Raw genomic sequence first — 10,443 nt, 5'->3', positions numbered from 1 at the left:
TTTATTTATTTATTTATTTATTTATTTAATTAATTAACAGTTTAACCGGCATGTGTAAAAACACTCTGCAATAAAATTGACAACAACAGTTATATGTTCTTTGTAACATGCTGATTCTTGTCACTAAAAGTCCTGACAAAAAGGTTAAATCTGACATGTCGCTCAAGAGAAATAAAAATAACGGTATGAAACATCAAGCTACATAGAGTTTTAGATTACTGGGGAAAATATCTGGTGAATATTGATTTATTTATAGTCATAATGCAAAGTTTTTATTGTGAGCAGGAATAGCAATAAGAATCAGAAAAACATCAGTATGTTGTCCTTAAGTCATGTCAATCTGAACACACAAAATCAAATTCATCTCTTTATAATTGTTTCATTTTATTTTTTTAAAAACTCTTACAATCGGAGAAAGAATTTTTCAAAGCTTTCTTTCTTTTATCCTCAACTTCTCTTCTTCTATCTCCATGAAATAATTGGGGTTCTCACCTGACAAAAGTTTAAATTGTTGCTGTCTGATCTTCAGAAGAGGCAGTAAATCATCTAAAGCGGTGATGGAAAATCTTTCAAAGATTGTTGTTCTAATTGGTAGAAAACCACAACATGGTTAGAGCTGCGTTACAGTCCAGCAACATTCCAACATCCCACAACATTCAGTGTTATTTCAGCTAGGAGGAAGAACTTCCTGTAATAGCAGTCGAAAATTATTTCCTGTTGAGCATGCAGACGAATATTTGACTCATTTCAAGAGAATGAAATAAAAGCACTTAAAAACATAACGGATTGCAGTTCCACAGACCCGTGGGATGGCCAGATCAATGTCTGCTTCATCAACGCTTTGCTCCTGACTTGTTTATTCCTCAGATCGATTTGAACTGTTTCCCCTGCAGGCATCTGTATAATGTAGCGATGCTAGTCTGGCTCAGGCGTATGAAAATCTGCATGGCTCTACTGTAGAAAGTCAACTTCGGGAAGAGAAGCACGGTTTCTATGTTTCTGTTTTACATGTCATTCTTGTGCCTTGAGCAGTTTTGAACTGCATTAATGAGAATTCCCTATAATTATTCTGGGAAGAAATGGAGCCAAATTTGCCTCTACTCTAACAATATGACTGTCAAACTAATACTGTAACTCTCATGAAAAATGTTTCATGAGAAACATTTTCTCATGAAACATGAGAAAATGTTTCATTTTGGAGGGATGTGGAGGAAACATCCCTCCACATCCCTAGATGGTGGAGGGATGTTTCCCTCCACCATCTAGTATCCTACAGCTCCACCAGGATAATGGCACATTTACTGGGAAGGAAGAAAATAGCCTCAGAACTCATTTGGATTTGGATTAAATTTTAGTGAAACATTTAGCAGATGGGTTGATTAAGGCTGCCTTCATTGTCTATCATCAGTGAAGCAGCTAAAGGCTGTGCACCGCTTTAGCACCTCAGATCTGCCTCTTGAACTGACAGCACATGTTCCCTCAGCAAAAGACGGAATAAAATGAAACATATCTTTTAAAGCAGAGGTCAAGTTCCCAAATTAGTATGCAAATTTCACTCTTTGCACATTTTTGTACTTGCATTTGGGTCTTGACTGCTCCTAAAAACACTCCAAGAGCTTAAAAAAAAAAAACTCCCAGGCCTTTAAAAAAAAAATAAGTTAATGTTTTTTGGTGTCTGGAAAAGGAGCCATTTCAAAAACCTCCCAGTTGTTGAGTTGCAATTGCAAGCAAACCAAGCGGAGCTCCAGCACATTTGATCAGCTGGTTTTACCACTGTACCCGGTGAACAATTGGTGCTGGAAAAGTTAAATGTTTTGCTGTTGACTTGCCAACAAGAAACCACTTTCTACATTCTTGTTGGTTGTGTTGGATGCTCTACTTCTGCTTTTCAAAGATGTACAGTTGTATATTGCACATCTGTTTGCAGATATTTTCACGTGAGTTGGAGAGAGCAGCTTATTTTGAATTAAAGTGACAAGACACTCTAAAACAGATTATCTGTTATCATTCACAAAAAAACAAAAAAAAACAAAAAAACAACAGTAGCAACAGTAGACGTTGGAACATTAGTAACCGTAGTCATAGCAACAGCAGACGCCAAAACTATATTAACCACCGGTTCTACCTGGAGAACTCTCACAACGGTTGAGCCCTCAACGTTGAGCAGACAGAACATCACCATGGATAAGAATCCAACGGTTCTTTTAAGAACTATTACTTTAAGGATACCTACCACAACCAAATTATTTTAATTATTTTATTTGTTTTTTTCCCCACTTTTCTCATCCTAAACAGCCGCTCAAAACGAGAGAACCGAACAACGATCCACAGAGTCAACGGTGGATTGCTTCTGCTTTTGGACTGGCTAGGTCCACCTAACTGTGTCAACGGGTAAAACATTTTTTTCTCTTCTTATCACCCAAAATATCCCTAAATAGAACAATAAATTAAAAAGATTTCCTTAACCTAATTAGAGACACGAAACGGACCATTTAAAAAAATTAAAAAAAAAACCCGCAGCGCAACGAATAAAACGAACAAAATAAAAATAAACCCACAATCTAGAAATTAATAAAAATAACTTACAACTAGAATAAGTGATACTAACTTAATTCTTATATAAACTTCCCAAATATGAAACAAAAAATAAAGAATAAATTACGAACAAGCCGTTTTCTTAAAATAAATTTTTATATAAAAAAAAGACCACACAAAACCCGCAAAGAACACAAGTAACAACTGGAATTAAAAACCAAACATAAAATTAATAACTTAAATAATTAAAATATATTACTTGTATTCCTAATCGTTAAGGACCTCCCCTATTTTTCCTTAGCTTTAACAAATCACCAAAATCACCTCTGGATTGGATACAGAACTCGACCTCGGAACCTGATCACTCCGGGGGGCCACTGCTTGGCGAGGGCGTCTGGTGATTTACACGGTCGAAACGTCCGCTAGAGCCAGCAGTCACCACTGACGATTGAGTTCTGAAATTTTAATTAAACTTGTTTGTTGATTCGCTCTTTGAGGTTGTGGGCTCCCCAGTATTGGATCTCTGCCCTTTAGGTACCTCAAAGGGTAGGCACTCTCGCTCGAGATCAAGACCCATCGTGAGCAACAGGGACTATCTATAGACTGGTGTATGGTGTTAGCGGTGTGTCAAGGACATCACCTATTGTTTTGATGGACTGTGTGTGCTGCGTAGAATATGGCCAGCATATTCCGGTGGGTGCAAGTTGCTTCCTCTGAGCAGGCTCAGATTGAGCTAGTGGTGAATTGTTATGTTGGTGTTCAAAAATTCAAGTTGGTAGGTTTTTAGGAAAAGGAGGGAGGAATCACAAGGTTAGTTTTAGGTTAGAAATTGGGTGGGATTAGAATAAGAATGGAGTATTGAGGGATTAAGATGAGGAAGGAGAATTCCAAGGTTAGGTTCAGGGCAGAAGAGGGGTTAGGTTAGGTTTAGAAAAAGAGTTTGAGGAACTAGGATGAGGAGGGAGATCCAAAAGGTTAGGTTCAGGACAGAGGAGAGGTGAGGTTTTAGGATGGGGGGGGGGAAGAAAATGGGCTAAATATATGGATTTGGTTAGGGTTAGATTTCAAGTATTTAAGATAAGGTTAGAGGTCAAATTTCATTAAGGATTCTGTATTTAATAGTAAGGTAAAAGGTTAAAATTATTTAGAAGGGTTCTGTGTTTTAAGGTAGAGGGAGGTTCTTGGGGAGGAGAGGTGGGTTGAATAAGTGTGAATTTGGTTAGGATTAAATCCAAAGTAGGTGTTGAGGTAAGGTTAAATTTGATTAAAAGAAATTTTTTGGAGGGGGTAGGAGTGTTTTAATATGTATGGGTTGGTTGAGGCTGGATTCAGAGTATTTGTGGTAAGGTAAAAGGTCAAATTAAATATAAGGGGTTCTGTAATTTAAGGTAGAGAGGGAACTTGGAGAGGGGAAGGGTGGGTTGAATATATGTGGAGATGGCTAGGGTGTAGGTTATGAGTATTTCTGGTAAGGTTAAAGGTCGAATGGTTAAGGTTATGTCAAGGGTGTTTTTGGTAAGGTTAAGGTCAAATATTGTTTCTAAAATAACAAGGGGAGGAAAAATGGAAAGGGGGATTTTCGGATCTGTAAGAAATAATTTAGTTTTAAGTTCATCTTTTGTTCAGGCCCTTTGGTGTTTTTGTTTCCAATCTTTTAATCCATATTCTCTCTTGTAGCCATCTTTCCCTTTTTGACCATTTGGGGTTGTGAACTAAGGGTCTGCCTCTCATGGATTCAACTCCATGTTGTATGAAATGTTGGATTATTATTGTTTCTGTTTTCCTTCTACATCTGATTTCAGACTTGTGGTTAGAAAAGTGCAGGTGAAATGAATTGACCGTTTCTCCTACATACTGTTTTTGGCACTTGTGACACCAGATTAGGTAGACCACATTTTTTTTAAAAGGGGAAATTCCAGATTGGAGAGTCCAACGTTTATTATTGCTGTTGCTTCGAATGTAAGGGTATTTCGGTTTCTCTTTGTAGGAAAAGTTCTTGTTGGTGAATTTAGAGTGGACCAGAAGGTTTTGTAAATTGGGATTCTTCTGGGGTGCTGTGATGACTCTCCAGTTTTGACTCAGTGGTAGGTTTTGTTGTAATTGTTTGAAGTGTTCCTTTAAAATTCTGTGATTTTTCGTGGTAAAATCTGAGAAGGGGCCTGTCAATGCCATAATGTGTGGTTTTGTTCCCAGATTCCTATTTTGGTTTGTGTTTTTCTCATGGAGGGTTTCTCTTTTTACTTTATAGAGAAGGGTCCTAGAGTACCCCCTTTTCTTGAGGGCCTGGAAGAGGATCTTTGTAGCCTCCTCTCTGTCTTCGTCATTCGAGCAGATCCTTTTGAATCTGATCAGTTGGGATTTTAGGATGCCCTGAAATGTGTGCCTTGGATGGAAACTGCTCTGGTGTAAAAGTTGATGCGAATCTGTGGGTTTGAAAAATATTTTGCTGTCCAATTTTCCCGTTTGTCTGAATTTTTCGCCTTTGAAAGTTATCACATCCAGAAAGATAATTTGTTGTCGGTTGGTTATGGTTTTAAGTTTGATAGAGGTGTGATAATTATTCAAGATTTCTGTGAAATGTTCAAAATCCTCCTGGCTGTGTTCCCACAGGCCCCAAATGTCATCCAAATACCTATAGTAGGCCTTTGGGAGTTTCGGACATTTTTGAAAGACCTCCCTTTCCCATTTCGCCATATAAATATTGGCGTAGGCCGGTGAGAACCGTTTTCCCATTGCCGTGCCCTTAATTTGTAGAAACCAGTGGTCGTTAAACATGAAGTCATTTCTTTCCAAATTGATTTTCAGGAGTTCCAGAAGAATTTGGTCGGGCCTTTCAGGATCTGGATTTTCTCTGAGGCATTCTTCTATAGCTTCCAGTCCTTTTTTGGCTTCTATGTTTGTGTAAAGATTTTCCACATCCATGGTGAAAAGGAGGGTTTTCTCAGAAATTGTATGTGTGGTCATTTTCTCCAGGAAGTCGATTGTGTTTTTTAAATAACTAGGATGTTTCTGTGAAAGGGGGGTTCAAATAAAAATCTAAGAGTTGTGCTGAGCCGTAGGATTCGCTGCTGCAGTCGGAGATGATTGGTCTGCCTTTTGGGATGTGGAAGGGTCTGGACCATTCGGCGGGATCCTTGTGAACCTTTGGTAGGGAGTAAAAGTACCTCGGTCTAGGTGGGTCTGTGCCTGTTAGGAATAAGCGTTGTTTTTGATTAATGTATTTTTGTTCCTTCAATTTTTTGAGGAGGTCGTGTAGTAAAGTTTTGGTTTCTAGGTAGATCGGTTTCTTCAGAGGTTTGTAGTATTCTTCGTCCCCCAGTTTTCTGTTGGCTTCCCATAGGTGATTAGATTTGTCCATAATCACCGTTGTGGAGCCCTTGTCGGCTGGTTTTATCACAATAGAGTTATTATTCTGCAGTTCCTCTAATGCTTCCAGTTCCTGTTGTGAACGATTGTTTTTTTCGGGTTCGACTGGGATTTTTTTAGTAGCAATTTTGTCCTGCTCAATTAGCTCCAAAATGAGGGGGTGGGTTTTATGAATCGGTGGTTCCCATTGAGATGGGGGTAGAAAAGGAGGGGGCCGGTCATTATTCTTGTTATTTTGGAAGAAATCTGCTAATTTAAGTCGGCGGTGATAATTTTGGATCTGGAATTTGAGTCTCTCCCTTATATTTGGGATCCTAGTCGCTGTGGGAATGAAAGTAAGGCCCTTTGATAATAGTTGGATGTGATTTTTTTCTTAGGTGAAGAGTGGTTGAAAGGTTGAGGATTCCCTCTTCCAGATTAAGTTGGTTGGTTGGAGTTTCGAGGTTAGTTTGCCCGTATGAAACCTGCTGTTGGCAAGAGACATACGGGCCTACCAGTTTAAAGTCTCACACCAGTGTTCCAGGATGAGTTTTGCTGTTGGGGTTGTCCAATGAATTTTGTCTTCCGATGTATGGAAATGTACTTGTGGGATGGGTGTAAGAATTTGGTGGTTTAATTCTTGGGAGATCTCTGTGATAACTGTGTTAATCTTTTGGAGGTTTTGTTTTTGTATGAAATTAAGTTTTTCAGAGTAGTTTAATAAAGGGGTGTAAATGTCTGCAAATGGGAAGGTGTCCCGTGCTGCATTTAAGAGGGTGTTGAGGAGAGTGTGCATTTTTTGTGGGTTCATTTGTCCTCTGTTATTTATACCAAATGAGAGTATGATTTTCCTGATTTTGTTGCAGGTTTTTGTTCTCCTCAGGATGTCATAGGCATCTCTGAAGTTGGCCCCTGGATAACAATCCATTTGGATGTTGGGATTGGTCGGTGGGGGCATTCTGTTAATGTTTGAATCTCCCATAATTATTATGGGTCGGTTTGTGATGAGGTGCCAATTTTCCTTTTTATTCCCTTGATTGTTGTGTATGGTTTTCAAGGGTTTAGGGGTCATCAATACTGGTTTCAATGGGGTCTTTAAAACTTCCGAGAGGGTAATGGGTTTGAGGGGTTGTTGGGTCATTTTGTGGGTTTTCTGGGGTTAGAGTGGGTTCCATGTTATTCCCAATATAAGGTTCTATTCCTGTTTCATTGTTCAGGTTTTGCATGTATGAGTTGTATTTGGGATCATTTTGAGTTGTGATAAGTTTTTATCACTCCAACTGAAATGTTTCCATTTCAGTTGGAGTGTTGTGAGAGGTATTGTATGGTGTGTGTTTGTTTTGTGCTTCTTTTCCTTTTTTCCGTGTCTTGTGTTCTGGCTGTGTACTTTCCACTTTGTTCATTGTTGTGGATTGTTTGTTTCGTGTTTCCGTAATTTTCTTTTGGGCCATGGCCAAGGTGATTTGTTTGATACCCTTTATCTCCTTTTGTGCTTTTTTGGTGGCCTCATTTAGAATAAATTGTAATTTCTTCCGGGGTATTTTTTCCAGGTCCGTTAAGATTTTATCCATTTCTTGTTCCGTTTGTTTCTGGTTGGTTTGGTTTCTTTGTTGTTCTAACAGGAACACTTTAAAAGTTATTTCAATCCATTCCGTTAAAGTTTTTGGTTTATTTGGCATTTTTAATCCTTTTTTTTTATATATATATAAAAATGAATGATAAATAATTAAAATTAATTATAAATATGTAAATATATTTTTATTTTTTTTAATTTTCGTATTAATTAGCGTTAATGTTGAATAAGTTAAGTGTAATGAAGTGGGAGTTTTTTGTGTGTGTCGCGCTAATATCCAATTAGTGGGGGGGGTTAAGATTTGCTATTTTAAAACAAAACAAAACCGTGTTCGCAGCGGGCGCTTTGGGTAAAAATAGGGATTTTTACGGCGGTGTTTTATTGCGTAAAGAGGGCGCGTGCGCCTCGAGTTCAGGTTTATGGCTCTGTTTGCTCTGAGTTGCCACTTTTCACGCCAAGTTTTCTAACAAGTGTGAAACTAGGCCACGGCTCTGCTCACTTGTGTAATTGTTAAGCCGAGGTTCTTTATTTTCTTTTATCCTCAACTATAATTACGATCTAGAAGAAGGCAGCCTTCGCCAGCGTTTCCATCTGTAGTCGGTTTCTTTTCTCCCACAGAGAAAAGAGTTATCACATAATCACAATAAAAAAAAAAGAGGGATTAGAGTATTGAACGGTTATGACATTGACTTACTGGGTGAGTTTCTCACCCACGAAGCTTTTTTCACGTTACAAATACAAACTGTACTGTATTTTATTGGGATTTAAATGTGGCAGACCAGAGTGAAGTGGAAGGTTTTCAAAAGTTTTACATGCAGGGATCTGAAAAATGATCAAACATGCCTTGTTTTTTTTTAACTTGTGACGTTAAAAACATGAAAAAGGTCAAGAGGGGTTGATACTTTCGTAAGTCACTGAATGTGGAGCAAACCCCCCGACGCCCCATTTGTAAATGGACCACAGACATTGACATGATCATCAGTCTATTTCAGGAGCTCAACGGGGGGCCAAACGAGCCTTTAGACGTGAACGTTCAGTAACGATTCGGGGCTCTTTCTCAGCTGGGAGGCCCTTCAGCTGCAGCGTTTTGAAAAGGAGCAGCTGGGGACTCCATGTGGAGACACGTGGCTGTTGGTCCAATAAAGTGTGATCTCGGTGAAAAGGCCGGCCTGCACTGTGCTTTTCTTCTGAGTTAATATGGAACGTGTCACGTTTTTAATAATACGACCCCTGGCAAGGGATTAGTCCTGGACTTTGTTTTGTACAATGCATTCATGAACTCAGCTCAGGTCATGTTCCTATAGTAAAGGAAGGAAGACACTTTTTGGACAGTGGGAAGTACTTATCAAGGTGTGTTTTGACAAGAGGTTTCTGAAAGTTATTTTTTTCTCCCAGAACCTTTTTGAGAGCAAAAACTCACCCGTTTTTTTTTTTTTTTTTTTTTGTACTGTGGGTCTAAAGGCCGCGCCGTTTATGCAGAGCAAAATAAACGATCCGATTCAGGCGTGAGTGTCGCTCTGATCTGGGGATGCAGATTTCCACCCACTGGAATAGCAAAGCTTAAATTGTTGTGCTTGCAAACGAAACTCCAAAGCTTTTGTTGCACAATTTAAGATTAATAGAAAATATTAACTGCAGGCGGGGGATAAACTGAGTGATGACAGAAACATTTTGCTGACAATATCACCACCTCTTTTTTTTTATTATTATTTTGACAAAAGATGATATAAGAAAAAAACCAAAACCTAACTTTGGTCATTATATAGTTAAGATTTTGTGGAGAATTGATCCGTTCTCTATGCTGAGTTCTTGATGTATGAGTTGAAGAAAAGTCAGTGAGTTAAATTCATGAATTCCATTTATTAATACCAAAATACAGCTGGTCAATTTCTCCTGCTACCTTTAGGAGTCAGCAGGACAAAATGGCAACAAGCAACACTTGGTAACTTCCTTTGTTAGCTTCTCTCTAAGCTACGCCCTACAGAGGGTGTTCCCTGGTGTGTCATATCCTCTAACCTCAGCTTTGATGGCGTTTCTTAACATGTCATTTCCTTTAGCTTTGGCTTTGCAAACAGCAAAAAGAGATAGAAGGAAAACACAGAATTATTTATTCTTATCAATTTCTACCCACTTATTTGTTATTTCTGTGGTGGAAAAAACAGGGGATGGGAAAAAAACAATGACCCCATAGTTCCTGAAAAGGTTTGTACAACACAAACAGACCTTCAGATCGCAGCGTCTAACCTTCATGAACATGCTGAATCCGGTCTTCAGCAGGTCCGTCAGCCCTCCTGACATGTGTTCGATGTCGGGGCATTCGGGTCGGTCGGGGTGGAAAACTTCCTCCAGGATCTGTCGCAGGAACGGGCGGTACGAGGCCTGGAGGGAATGCAAACACACGGGAAGGACAGTTACGGACCAAAACAACACTTCAAGCGGCGAGAGCCGTGATTAACTCTCTTTGTATACGATTAATACGAAGCCCACTTTCCTCTGTGCTCATCATCCGCTTCGTAGTGTTGTGTAAAATATCTCTCCACAGAGTTATAAACAGCTCATCTCGGCCAAACAGCCTGTTGACTTATGAGTCACGTCAGGAAGAGGAGCTCAAACACCTCTGCAGCCAAGACAGAAAAAGCCAGTAGATGTGGCTAAAAGCAGAAATTACGAGTGGGCGACGAAGCGGATAAATCAATTTAGGAATCAACACTTGGAAACGAAATATGAAACGAGAGGCTGTTTTAAAGCCGGAGATGTGAGGATATTTCTGGATTTATGAAAATTTAGCGCATATTTCGTCACAATAGAGCAGTGTTTTTCAACCTCTTTTGAGCCAAGGTACACTTTTTTAATTGAAAAAATCACGTGGCACACCACCAACCAAAAATGTAAACCAAGATACTCTGTAGCCGCCTATACTACATATATAGTCATTCTTATCAAAGTGTCTTGAATAGGAATCAAATAAACACAAAAATGTATTTTTATCA

The 10,443-nt window shown here is 39.0% G+C and overlaps 1 protein-coding gene across 2 annotated transcripts in view; it reads right to left on the bottom strand.

The window, feature by feature from the left end:
• Positions 1 to 10,443, bottom strand: part of scfd2 (sec1 family domain containing 2) — a 181,870-nt gene that overhangs the window by 58,378 nt on the left and 113,049 nt on the right. The window contains exon 7 of one of the 2 annotated variants that reach the window (XM_007550700.2): positions 9,698 to 9,832. The exons of the other annotated variant lie outside the window; for it this stretch is intronic. Within the exon in view, the coding sequence (XP_007550762.1) occupies positions 9,698 to 9,832 (135 nt within the window). The remainder of the gene's footprint in view (positions 1 to 9,697; positions 9,833 to 10,443) is intronic. 2 annotated transcript variants of the gene reach the window in all.

The sequence above is a fragment of the Poecilia formosa genome, unplaced genomic scaffold, assembly GCF_000485575.1.
Source record: "Poecilia formosa unplaced genomic scaffold, Poecilia_formosa-5.1.2 Scaffold37, whole genome shotgun sequence".
In the NCBI taxonomy this organism is placed as follows: domain Eukaryota; kingdom Metazoa; phylum Chordata; class Actinopteri; order Cyprinodontiformes; family Poeciliidae; genus Poecilia; species Poecilia formosa.
The sequence above is the reverse complement of the archived record's forward strand: the minus strand, read 5'-3'. Positions and strand labels throughout refer to the sequence as shown.